The 14,436-nt window shown below is 33.9% G+C and overlaps 1 protein-coding gene across 1 annotated transcript; it reads right to left on the bottom strand.

Moving 5' to 3' along the window:
- Positions 1-11,536: 11,536 nt before the first annotated feature.
- On the bottom strand, positions 11,537-14,003 carry LOC145036554 (putative glucuronoxylan glucuronosyltransferase IRX7). The gene is made up of 4 exons (XM_078985020.1): positions 13,276-14,003; positions 12,842-13,203; positions 12,504-12,754; positions 11,537-12,414 (listed from the first exon to the last, which is right to left on the bottom strand). The coding sequence occupies exons 1-4, from the start codon at positions 13,535-13,537 to the stop codon at positions 11,949-11,951; spliced, it is 1,341 nt and encodes a 446-aa protein (XP_078841146.1). The 5' UTR covers positions 13,538-14,003; the 3' UTR covers positions 11,537-11,948.
- Positions 14,004-14,436: the final 433 nt, after the last annotated feature.

Below are 14,436 nucleotides of genomic sequence, written 5' to 3'. Positions count from 1 at the left end.
TTGGGATAAATGGAATTAATTAAAAGCGTAGGGTCTAAAGTGTAATTGTTCAATAGTTGAATAAAATACTCCAAAACCTTCCAACCCTAGGGATGGATGGTTTTGAAGGGATATTTTAGGGTTTCTCTGTGTGGATAAATAAGAAATAAGATAAATATCATATTTAAAATATTAATTTAATATTCAAATCAAGTTATCTAGAGTTTCATGTGCCACTAAATAAAGACCCTTAGGCCTCTCTCTTATTTTCATCTCCTTAAGAGATAGCCAAAAATAATACTCTCCCCTCTCCCCTCAGTTAAACCTCCTTCTTATTAGCTTGGGTGTGAACTATTAGAGGCACGACTATTGTGGTGTTTGCTTCCAAGAGATCTACATCAAAGGAATGCTTGTTATTTACTAAAATAACAATAATGTATGTAATCCTAAACCCTTTCTTATGTTTTTCAAAAATAGAATAGGTTTCTAGGGTTTCTTGTTTGGTGTTCATAGTTATAAGTTCAATAGTGAAAACATAGATCCTTTATGTTGCATGTGAACTTAACGGTTTTAAGTTTATTTGTTTACCTAATTTCTATCACCAAAACCCTACGACTCCATTTTTTATACTTATTGTCGCATTTTTACTCATTTGAGTGATTAATATAAGTAAGATCAGCACCCTATGGATCCTTTGCGTTACTGTCAAACCAACCAGTTAAAGGTGTTTTTCCAAAACATGGTTTTGAAAGCACCTAATCTATCTTACTATTTTCATGAAAAACAACATGTTGCATACGTTCTAGATGGACATGCAATGTTTGTACAGGCGGGTGGCGGTGACGAATATAAAAATTTAGAATACGCCATGCTACTTCATGAGGGAAAATGTAATAGCCATCAACAAAGTTTTATATTTCATTACTGGTTGTCTTTCTGTATTTATACCACCAACATCAATGGACTCGCTTTTTCGGATTGCAAATCTAACACGATCAATGCCTTTTCAAATGTATTTGAACAAATACGTAATCATCATGTTCCAACCATAGTACTTAACATTAATATGAGAACCAAAACGATAACGCAATCGTTTGTTGTAGGGTACAACATACTCATTATCAATAATAGTATCACTTTGCATCATATGACTTGTAAACACATTCATTTTGTAGTGAGCATAACTATCTTTATCAAAAACACTGGTTTCTTGAAATGGTTTTGGAAAAGTTACTACAGTTCCTATCTTTCATACATGGAGCATCTTTGTTTAGCAATCCGCTTGGGCCATGTAGCATACATGTGGCTACTGTTTGATACAATGTTGCTTCCAAAATTGAATCTAGAAACTCTGTTGTTATGTATCTGTCACTATCAATAGTTGTTTTAACTTTTTTCGAAGGTGTCACCCATAATAACGTATGACAATGCGGAAGGTCTCTTTCTTTCTGAAACTCTATAGTATAGAGATCTGCAACACTAACACAAAATTGAGAGACACCAAAATGAATATCTAACCATAGACAAACAGAAATATAAACGGAGCAGAAGGTGTATGTACATGCATCAACTTCACCAAACATTTTATCCTCTTTTAGAAACTTGATAAAAGCATCAACCTTTATTTCAAACACTCTAGCTATGATATCAACCTTGCTGTTAGTATCATACCGACCATGAATGTCCATATAACGACTTATCTTAGGCCACTTTACATTACATGTAAATGTAATGAAATAGTCTAAATTACCATACACTCTACTAATCGAATGGGCATATTGGTAATAGCTATACATAATTACATATATCAAGGACCACCTATAAATGATGTCGGTAGGACGACACGTTTTCCAACCACATGACTATCTCCATACCCCTTTGAAAGAGCATCATAAAGACCACTAATATAGTCTGAATGTAACTAATATAGTCTGAATGTAATTGGGCCTAATGATATAAAATATAGCTTAAGCGAACCTCTTTAACACAAGTATACGCGTCAATGAGATATTGTTGGAAAAGCTGACGGGATTCTAATAATAGAGAATAAATCTGTTGACGGTCATGCATATAATAATTATAGTACATATTAACCGTAAGTGTTTTTGCAGTGCAACCCGTTTCATTACCCAAATTTAAATGCGGAGACCATCCATGCATCCTCACTGAATGGAAAAAGCAACGGTTGTTGTACAGACATATAAGGAGGATGAAGCTTACTAATTCGCTGACTCTTACCTGATTTAGAATAAACAATAATATCATAAGTGATATAGTTACTGTCATCCCGGGTAACTATACATCCCAAAGAACTAGGAGTGGGCAGAACGTATCTACGATCAGGTACATTACTATATAAACGAACAGAATATGAATCGGCATTCATGGTGGCCGCTATTTCTTTGGTTGTTTTAAAAGTGTGAATATATTCATTATGGGTCATTAAGGATTGAATATGAAGCTGAACTATACTAGAATCTAGGTCCTTCTTCTTATGGGACTCAAATACATTCATTCTATTATGCACTTCATTGTCAGTTTCAAAGATATATAACTATAAGAACCTAGGTGAACATCCTGTGGACACATAGAACTTATCCAATGATAACCTGACCTGAAATTTTAAAAACATACGGACCTCGCCCATTGTTGATTTCGTCATCAACATTTGTTCCAAAAGAGGTCATTGAAAACATACTATTATATGCTCCAATGTCATTCAAAAAATGTATGTTCATATAAAGATCATAAATCTTTGTAGGCGGTGTATGAGGATAACGAAGGACAATAGACCCAGACTTACAACAACGATTATACCTAGGATGGTCAAGACGTGACAAATTCACAATCCTTTCAACGTACCAAAAGAACGCTCCATAGAACTCGCAAACGCAATCACAATCCCCACAATTGTAATACCCGAGCAACACAAAAGCATCACCACCACTAACCACACGTTTACGACGGGAATTTCTGTTAACAGCAGCATCAGACTTAGAAGGAGACAAAGAAAAATCAAGATCTTTCCGCTTAGGTCGCTTACCCATCACATAAGATTCAGTAAACAACGAATATGGAAAAAAAAAAATACATAATCCAATAGCACCATTCAAACCGTAAACAAAGAGTATTAGAAGCGGGAAAAAATGGCAAAGATTCACCTGTTTCCAGTAAATTAAGAACGTAGAGAAGAAAGAAAGAAGAAACAGAGCAAAGAGACGAAGTAAAAATGAGTGGGTCCGAAAGAAAACATAAACAAAAACGTGTACCTAACGGCACAAGAACCAAAGGTAGTAGGCGTTAACAAAAACCCAACGAGGAAACAAAGTACCCAAAAAAAAACTCTAAAAATAGTGTGGATGAAGTTAATAAAAGGAAATAAAATGTAATGAAAAGAAAGAAACGATCCTCAATATTGAAAGAAAGAAAAACATTACTATTGTGTTGTTAAGATACCTCATAATTAACATTATATATAATTAAAAAAAGGTTTTCTTTTTTTATTAAAAAATATAAAATACTAACTTAATATTCAATAAGCCAAATATATTTAAAATAAATTGAATAATATATCCTTATTATTTATGTCTTATATATCTATTTCAAACATTAAAATTCTTATTGTTTAAATAGCAAACCACATCAACCCATCTTTATTAGAAATAACTATAAACTATAACAATTTTATTATTTTGAAGATTCTATAAAATATAAACACTTTATTTCAATAAAAAAATTAATTATATGAGTTTATATATATATATATATATATATATATATATATATATATATATATATATATATATATATATGTGGTTGACTTCATGTGAGACGGTTTAATTTTGTGAGATCATAAGACCATTTTTTTAGTGAAATATTTTAATAAGTGTTTATAAAAGTTAAATATGTGTAATATTCTAATATTCTAAATCAATAATTTTAACATATTATACATTGAAATATTCTAAAACATATAATTTAGAATATATTGTATATTTAAATATTTCACTAAAAAAATTTGGTCTCATGGTCTCACAAAATTATGTTGGTCTCAAATGCTCTCTCTCTCTCTCTCTCTCTCTCTCTCTCTTTCTGTGTGTGTGTGTGTGTGTATGTGTATATATATATAGAGAGAGAGAGAACAAAATTCATGATATTGGTATGTTTTTATTTTATTATATGTTTTTTTAAATTGCTTATTTTTTTAGTGGAATGGCAAGAGTTTTATTATCCATCAACTTAATAGAATGGTCCAACGAGCAAATACATGGAGAGAGTTGTAAGGCTGGAGGGAGTGGTGCCACCGAAACCACACTCCCTTCACGATCACATATGCGTCACATCACTTTTTACCACACTAGTGTGATTTCATGCCACACCAAGGGAGTGAGATTATCGTAAAGAGAGAGAAAAGAAAAAAAATAGAAGAAGGTGATTAATTGAAAGAGAAGAGAGAGAACAAATAAAAGAGGAGAGAATATCACAACTAGCAATTTTAGCTAGGAAAATCTTTGCTCTTGTAAATATTGTCTATGATAAACAAGTGTAACCTTAACTTGATAATATGAATGATGCTCATTCAATGACAACAAATACAGATCGGAATCACCCAGTGAAGATCAAAATTCTATACAAAACATTTCAAATAGTCAATTGAAAGTTGGAAACTCTACGAATCCCGGTTTAAGTTAATTGTGAACTATGAATTCCTTATTGGGCCTAATGGACCAATAAGTTTCCAATTTGACAATCTTGGGCTTAGAACCCTTAAATGAGCTCTAATTGGACCCACATTCATGAAACTTAACGTTTTGGGTCATAATGGGCCTAAAATGGATTAGTTTACCCTTAATGGGCCTTACTGGGCCATAACAACTACAATCTCCCTAAAGAGCCATAAAACTACCTAATGGATTTTCATTGGGATGTGAACACACCTAAAGGCCCAATGGGCTGAAAGCCTCTTTCTATGGGCCTCATAAAACTCGAACCAAATCGAGAAAAGGCCAAAGCCCCTCCATTATTTCTAAATCTCGGCCCAATACATATATATATATATATATATATGTGTGTGTGTGTATGTGTGTATAAACAATAAGAGGGTGATTAGTGAGGTGACACCTCATTAATAACCTTTAGTTATTCATATTATTGTTTAACATACATTTATACACATAATAGTGGACCTCTATGTAAAAACCAATCCACCTCCCTTCTATCCTTCTTAAATCTTGGCTATGAGGCCAAATACCACCACCACACTCATTTTACATACAAAAATCTCTTAAGAAAACTCTCAAGAACTCCTACATCTTCCTATAATTTTCGAGACTTTGTGTGTATCTTCAAGAGATTTTCATCTAGATCATCATATCTGGTAAGTTGTCATCATCCTTAAGTCTTTGATTTTCATCCTTCAGCTAAAAACACTCCTCTTACACCTATATTTTTTGGATCATGTCTCTTAGAACCATCCAAGTTCGAAAACCTCTTCAAGAGGCTTGCTAAAGTCGAAACCTTCTTCAATCTCTTCATCAAACCGAATCCAAACCCCAAGGTGAGTTCATACCCCCTTGTTTTCGGTTTTCTACTTGTTTTTGGGGGAGAATACAAGTAAAATGTGTAGATCTATGTGGCTTATGCATGTTATGTGTAATTTCTTGAATTATGTTGTGAAAATGTGTTAGAACTTGACAAATCTCGAAATCCTTGACAAAAATAAGTAGAATTCATAAACTAAAACATTTTTATACATCATACTACAAAGACAATAGTATATTTCATGTCTAAAATGTGTAAAACAAAACAAAAGCTTTACATAAGAATCTTTGACAAATAAATTAAAGTTTGGGGTTAAAATTGATGTTTTCGGTTTTGTAAGGATCAAAGATGTTATATTTGGATAAAACTGAAAAATTTTTGATAATCCCTCTTTTTAAAGGACCAAAAATGTAAATTTTAGCATTTTGGGCTTAGAAGTTTAGGCCTTACGGTTTTGGGTCCAATTTGCGAAAAAAAAAAAAACAAGACTTTGTTAAGCATGTCAAACCCAACAAATAAAGGGGTAAAATAACTCCTTAAACACTACTACTTCGTAGTAGAAATGTAATACAAGGTAAGTAGGGTCGATCCACAGAGACACGGAACAAACGTTTATACCTTTTTGCGGAAGGTACAATAATGGTCACATAAATGGGGGGTTGGTATGCAATGATTTAAACAAGAGGATAAAGCAATAAGTAAATGATCAATTAAATGAAACAAATTCAGGATTTGTGAGAACTCCAACTCTATGCAAGACAATTTAACAATGTGATTCCAAGGATGAAATGATATCTACTCAATTCCACCTAAGTTGGTACTTGAAAGTGTTAACACGTTCTAACACTTCCTATTCACCAAGTTGTCAAATTCAAAACAAGCTCTTTGAAAATAACCTAACCTTCTAATTTATGTCTAAACAAGCTCTTAGATAGAAATCAAAAGGTTGCAATAAGATTTATGTGAATGTTCCCAACAACACCCAATACTCCTTACAAGCTTAGGAGTGTAAGAGTATGTGAATAAGATTTACACTAAATTCATTCAATGGAAATCAATTTAGTATTTGTTACTTAGTTCAATTCACAAAACAATTACAAATTTTGTAATTTGATAACTTGAATGACCTAACCCTAATTCAAATGGCCAATAGGAATTACAATTAGAATCAAACATTAAATTGAAACAAAATCAAATTCACTAGGTAGGAATTAGAAGCAAACATCAAATCACATGATTGAAATCACAACTAAAAAGTCAAGACATGAAGTTGGAGAAACTAGGGTTCTAGCCACTCATGACTAGAACAAGATCACAAATCTAGAAAATGAAATTAAAGTTCTTACAAAATGAAATCAAATGTTCCCAAGTGTTAATCAACTTCAAAATCCTCAATAAATTCGCCTTCTCCACTCCAAAAGTCGACCCCCTTTGTAAAAAGTCGGTTCCCCCCTTTAAGCATGGTGAAAAACTGCTTTAAAACTCATGTTTACGTTTACACGGCCCGCATAAATTAACATTGTCATTTACACGGCCCGCGTAAACGTAAAAGTATACTGCGCAGAAATCTACGTTTACACGGCCCGCGTAAACGCAAGGCTTGCATTTACACGGCCGTGTAAATCTCTGTAAAGCCAAAATGTTCTTTTCTTTGATATCTCGCTCCTCGGTGCTCCGCAAGTCCCGAAATTTTGTCCTCAACTTTTATTTACCTCCTCCAACAAGATCCTACCTCCAAAAGTCCCTAAAATATCACAAAAGTATTTGAATGAAATTGCCTCATGAAAAATCCCAAAAAAACATGCAAAATGCATGAGTTTAAACCTAAATGCAATGCACTTTTATGGATTAAAACTACAAAATGGGTGAATGAAATGCACCTAATAGACTTTTAGGATAAAAATGTTATTTGATCAAAAGTTTGAGCCAAAAATGTAAATAAACCAAAATCGGGTTTAAAAATGACATTATTTCTAAATTGGGTTAAAAATACAAAGTTTTTGGAATTTGGGCCGAAAATGTAAAATTCACGAAAATTGGGCCAAAAATGTAAACTTTTGGCAAATAAGGGCTGAAAATGTATTTTCATGTGAAAAAGGGGCTGAAATGGTCAAATAAATATTTTGAGTCGAATGTGTCAATTATTAAACCATTAGGCCAAGGATATAAATTTTTATAAGGATTTAAAAATGTTATATTTTTATAAACTAATAATATCGTTATAGATCAAACGTTGGGTATCTTAACATCATAAGTAAATACTTCATACAAAAACACTATACCACATCAAATATATAAAAATAGAACAATGGTATGAATATTGGGTCTAGTACTTATGATACATACTTATTGGGCCCAATATATTCAATTCATGTCTTCTAGGCCTTAGTGACCCAATGACATGCTTAATGGGTCTAAATTAATTTTTACATGTTATTGGGCCTTAGTGGCTCATTCGCATGTTAATTTTGCCCGAAGAGATTCATTGTATGCTTAATGGGCTTCAATGTGTTCGTTTGCATGCCATTAAGCTTAGAAATAACTTATGTGTTTAGTGGGCCGCAACTATCCTTATTCATGTTTGTTGGGTCGTGTCTTTCACATTCAAGTATCATCAGGTTTTAGTAAATCAAACTACGTTAAACATTAAACATATTCATGTCACAAATCATTAGGATCTAGTGAGAACTATCGATTGACATCATTAAGTGTTTGGTCGTAGCATGTAATTATTATCAGAGTCTCCTGGAGGGAGAGCGAGAGTCTGTGTATAGATCTATACGGGGGTGACTCCCCCACACCTGAGCTGTTCGCTACAGTTAGACTAGGCCAGTCTAGGGTGACAAAATCTTGATCAAAACCGGTGTTTGGAAAAATGCCAAGACAGACGAATTAGTCATTATTATGCATGGTTATAACGACTCACGTAGAGATCCATTACCATTGATATATTATGGAAATCAAAGTGCTTAAATCATAATTATATGAAAACAATTCTTACGATCATACAAGGATTACGAAACATTTATAAATAAGAAAATATCGGATTTTCTGGGGAATGCTATTATTCATTACCTTCTACTTACAACAAATACAATACAAGGAAAAAATTTGAATTGCTTGCTTATACATGTTTTTTTTTACAAAGGAAATCACACATACATTTATACTTGATCGTTACATCATTTTCATAAAATTTACAGAAAATATCGGATTTTCTGGGCTTTACAAACAATACAAAATCTTTCAGTTAAACATGCTTATGAACTCACCAACATTATATATGTTGACCATTTTCAAACTAACTTGTATTCTCAGGTAATCGTTAAGACGAAGAAATCATCAAGAGTATTTTGGGAATTTTATATTGATGTATTAATCTCCGTACAATTTATATTTTGAATTATGTACTATGAAACAATGTACTTGATGTGAACAATACTGGTTGTATTATGTAATGAATGGTGACGTTTATGTTATGTTTCATGTATATTCATTGTGATGATATTTCAATTGATAGTCACACGAGCCCTCAGACGTTTCCGTCGTCTGGTTCGGGGGTGTAACAGAGAGAGAGAGAGAGAGAGAGAGAGTGAAAGTGCAGCAAAAATCTACTGCATTGCGGCCAAAACTGCACAAAACCGCAGCCTAGAGGCGATGTGCGCGGCTGAGGTGGCACAAATCGCGGCCCCAAACCGCGGCCACACCCTTTAGCCTAATGAAAAGTCTAGAAATGGTGATGTGCACCATGATTCCCAATTTAGATTGCTAATTTTCGTCCTATCTTGTAATAATACAAACACATTTGCCTTTAAACCCTCTAAAATCAATCTCACTTACAGTGTTATGTTTACTGATAGGTTTTATAGGTTATAATTTAATGCATGAATCAAATAACTTAACTCTTGAATTCACAAGCAACCTATTTGGATCAAAATTTAGCAATATCCTTTAATTTTATCTAAGTAAAACCATAAAAACTCATGAAAACTTATAAAACAAGGTTTTTTCTGCCAACTATAAGGACTACGTATGTAAGTTTGTTGCATGAAATTTTTAGAATATAGTTTGGTTGCATGTTTGATCATGGGTTTGGATTTTTAACCAAACCGAAACCGATTAGTGGTATTCAGTTTGATTTTCGGTTTTTAGTTTACGGCGTATTTGGTTTGATCATGGGTTTGGATTTTTAACCAAACCGAAACCGATTAGTGGTATTCAGTTCGATTTTTGGTTTTTAGTTTACGGCATATTCGGTTTGATCATGGGTTTGGATTTTTAACCAAACCGAAACCGATTAGTGGTATTCAGTTCGATTTTCGGTTATTAGTTTACGGCGTATTCGGTTTTGGTTCCAGTTCCAAACACCTTTTTAGATAGCATATTTCTTAGTAAAACCGGACCGAACCGAACTGATATTGAATATTTGAATTTGTAATTTAATCATTTTATCTTTTTCTCTTCTTTGTCCATTTAATAATCATTTTTTCAGCAAAGAATATAAAGTAAGGACGACATTGTGTCATTTTTAAATTTTGATTTAAATTTGTACCTTTTTATAAAACATAGTAACCAAATTTGTAATTTGCTTTATTCTTTTTGCTCGTTTATTGAGATGGTTTCGTTATTCATCCTAGCCACCTAGAGTTTCCATGGAGCCTTATTCATGTTATCGTCTTCTCTAAGTCTTATATAAGAAAAAACATAACTAAAATCATCACAAAGTATGCGCACTTACACAAGATTGAACTTGTACTACACTAGTACTAAATATTTGTGTTTTGGCAATGATATTGATCATGTAAAACGTTTAAATGATATGTGCCAAGTAGGTTCCTTTATATCTTTGATTTTATTGAGTTATCTACACAGTTATTCAACTTAAGTCAAGTAATTGTTCTATTGTTGAAAATTCAATCATTTTCCACACGTCTATTTTTTTTGTTGACACATTTGTCACGTTACATTGTTTTCATTGAAAGTGCATGAGGGGTGGTCTTTTTGCCAAGTTTCTAGAAGAATATATCTTAATGGTAAAGAAAACTTCATAAATTTGTTAGACTACCATAAATATTCAATTCGTTAATGGATTCACCTCAATCGGATAGTAGATAGGTTGTTTTCATAAAAATTAAAAAAAAAAAAAAAATTGTTACAAAATATGTTTATGGTCACAACAATTGAAGTTTTTATATACAATAAGTTCATTTTGGGTTACGCAACACATAATTTAAGCATAAAATGATTAAAAAAATTAAGAGAAAAGACTTTTAAATGTAATTATTATTTATTTGAATTGGTAAATATTTATCCCTTAAATAAATGGATAAATATACCAACTTTAAGGATAATGTGTACACAAAGGTAAAAAAACATCCCAATAGAACCCTAAATGTAGGGTTTTCTGGTTTGCCAAGTAAAAATAAGTTGTTTTTTTTTCCAATTGCTAGATCATAATCTTTGGATGGGATCACGAAAGAGGTTTTCTAGTTTAGGATCTTCGGTAATCCAAGAAGAAAGCAAACGAATCAAAAACATAAATGTAGGATTTTGATGTTAACATTTTAGTTCTACTTGTTGCAAGGAATCATCGAATCTGTTATCCTGTTGATTATGGTATTCAAGTTTGCTTCAATTGTGTTTATCGTTTTAAAAATTACCATAATCCAACAAAGACCTCTACCAAATGTGTGCCAAAAGTGATAAATTAAAGATGGGGTAATGAGTGACGAATTTATAAAATTGATAATAGAAACACATCTGAAATTAAAAGTGTGATAAATAATAAAATATAAACCAAAACGTATACTACTCTAATGTCCTAATTTTAAACATATATACCAATATAATACCATATTCTTGAAAGATGTAGACTTCATGTTTGGATAACACGTCCTCTACATCCACTTTTGTAGGATATAGACCCAAAGCAAATTGGACCCTATCATAGACCCCAACCAAAAGAATTACCACTTTGATCCCTATGGAAATCCACAAAATCTCTTTAGAGATAAACTAATACAACAAATGAAATATTGGATTAAATTTATAACTTTCTAAACATCATTTGTACAAAACTAGTAATTTAGTCTAAATAAAAAATAAAAATAAAAAATACAATAGAATTAGCGATATTGCTCATCTCCGATCAATTTCATATCTTCTCTTTGCGTTCACATCATTCTATTATCCTCTGTTAACATTCCCATCTTATTATCTGTACACCCGCCCACATACACCAATCATTTCCGGACACGTCGTCAGGTTAGAAAGACCTGACAACACCGTCACCGCATTCCCACTAGCAAACAAAGGCCCACCAACGCTGCTCAGGGATGACATGTCCCATCATATTACAGCTGTATTCCATCATCTTTTCCACGTTGGCATTTTAGATTCCCCATAAAATATCTCCACGTGTAAAAGTCTCATTTGATCAAAAGCCTCGACCTCCGATTAGACCTGGTAAACCTTTTGGACAACGCGACAAGAATATGCCACGTAGCGTCTCCGTGTTCCACGTCATCATGAAACAAAAGCGCTTGTTTGACTTTCCGGTCCCACAGGTTTTGTTGAATGGATGATAGGTTCGTTGACGCCACGTAATCAAGAATCCCGGCTAACTTCCCGACGTCTTTCTCCTCCACCGTGAGAGATATATCCGGCCATGGTACGGCGGATTCTAACGGCAGACGTATCCCGTCAGCTATAATCACCGGCACGCAACCTAACGCTACCGCCTCCACAAGTCGAGGGCTCCATGGTGCCCACCCAAGTGGGCACAAGCAGAACACCGATCGGACTATCTCCGATTGATAACCGGCGAACCGATGTCGTTTCAGGTAAAACCGCCGGTCGTTGCCGTACTTCTGCAATATCTCCGTCCTCACACGCCTGTAATAACGAAATGAGAAGTTAAGATCAATGAGGGGAAATGAACGTTAATGGAGAAAAACTCGAGGGGATTTAAGATTTATTGTTACTTGCTGTAAAATCGTCCGCTGACGTTCTTGGGGTGGACTTCCATTTTCCCTCGAAAGAACGCGAAAATGTCACGGCGGCCGTTCATCGGCGACTGCGACAGCGTTGACTGAACTTTTTCCGGCGATACGTACGGTGGGATGACGACATGTTCAGCATCTTGACATGGGTGCTGGTGTTTAACACCAAATGTCTGTAATATAATCGAGTTCTTCATGAACTCCGGTATCCCATTAGCCACAGCTCTATCCTCCTATATCAGAAACACGAACAGCATTGCTTTTTAAGATTAAGAGATTAAAAATCTGAAATTTTCTATGTTTTCTATTTGATTGGGTACCATGGCATGGAAACAAGCTCCGTAATCGTGAGAGGCAACGAAGACATGGTCGGATCCATTGCTGCGGTTCCAGAATGGAAGCTCCGAGGAGATGAGCTCAATCGCGGAGGAGATAAGAGCACGTGCGTGGCCGATGGCTGGGAAGCCATTAACGGGGCTGAAATTGCAGGAAACGTAGACGGGGACGAAGAAGAAATCAGCCTCCGAAGGTTCAAATGTTCGCACCTCGCTGTTCATCAACGCCTTATGTATGGCGACTTCCGACGCAAACAAATGGTTGCTACATCGCTCGTTCGATAGCCAATCAACATTGTATTTCGATGGCAATTCGTACACATAAACTTTCAAATCCTTCATAGAATCTGCAAAACGAAAGAAATCAACCCCAGAAACATAAGATTGGAGGTCGAGAAGGTGACACTGAAGAGACGAACCTTGATTCTGCCGGAGAACTTCATCCGTTTTTGATTCCGAGATAGCACGAGAGATAACATTGGATTGAGAGTTTGAAATTATTGTTCTCCTCAAAGAATTCGTGCTAGGTTGATGATGGCTAATGAATCTAATGAAGAAGAAGAAAGATATAACAAGCCAGAGAATCCATTTCAAGTGTCTGAACCCATATCTGCTTCGTATGAGCTTCATCTTCCCGTAGAACCGTTTCTTGTTCCTTGTAAATCGATTTAACATCACCATTTTTATAGTATCTTCACATTTTCATGAAGAAATACAAATTGGGTACTCGAAATTGGTTGAAATGTGGCTGTCGATTGTCGTTGAAGAAGAGTAGAGATTAAGAAAAATGGAAGAATGCGATAATGGCGAGAGTGATTGTGGGTTTGTTGGAGGTTCGATTTTCAATCAAACACAAAATTAATCATGGAAACCACATCATGCAATTAAAAAATTCATGGAACAACAAAGGGTTTGGTCGAGTTGTGTTGTTTTCAAGACGAAGAATATTAATAAACTAATGAATGGATGTTCGTCTTGTTGCAGGTCTGGTCTAGATAGGAAGAAGAAAATTCAAAAACTAGTGAGAGAAACAATTTGAAATTACTGTTGTGTCCTTGATGTCAGATGGGTTAAAATGTGCATTTATGGATTGTTTGGTGGTGTGAAATGGGAAAATAAGCAGGGGTAAAATCGGAATAAGAAAGAAGTGAGAAACTTGAAATAATCAAGAAAGTGGAGACTGAAAAAGTAAGGAGAGATAGTACCTTAAAAACAACACTTCTGCTTGTCGTATTAAATAAAAAGCATAATATTTTGGTTCCAAAATAACTAATATACTTATGTGAAATTACAGATTCATTTTATAAAATAATAAAAATAATGATATTGTACATAGAAAAATATATTTTATAATTTAGAATTAGTTTAGTACATAGTTTCGTTATTTCTGTTTAACTCAATATAGAAAAGAGAGATAAAATGAATTCACTAATTTCACCCAAAAATTTATGTTTAATTTTTTCACAAAAATATTAATTGAGAAAAGGAAATATCGTTGATATTCTCACTAGCTTGCAGAGCACGAATAAGTCCAAATGCATGAAATAAATACTTGTGGCCGGTCATAGATTATCCATGAA

This window comes from Lactuca saligna, chromosome 1 (assembly GCF_052625555.1).
Source record: "Lactuca saligna cultivar CGN05327 chromosome 1, ASM5262555v1, whole genome shotgun sequence".
Taxonomy (NCBI): domain Eukaryota; kingdom Viridiplantae; phylum Streptophyta; class Magnoliopsida; order Asterales; family Asteraceae; genus Lactuca; species Lactuca saligna.
Note: the sequence above shows the minus strand (reverse complement) of the source record. Positions and strands in the feature narration are given on the sequence as shown.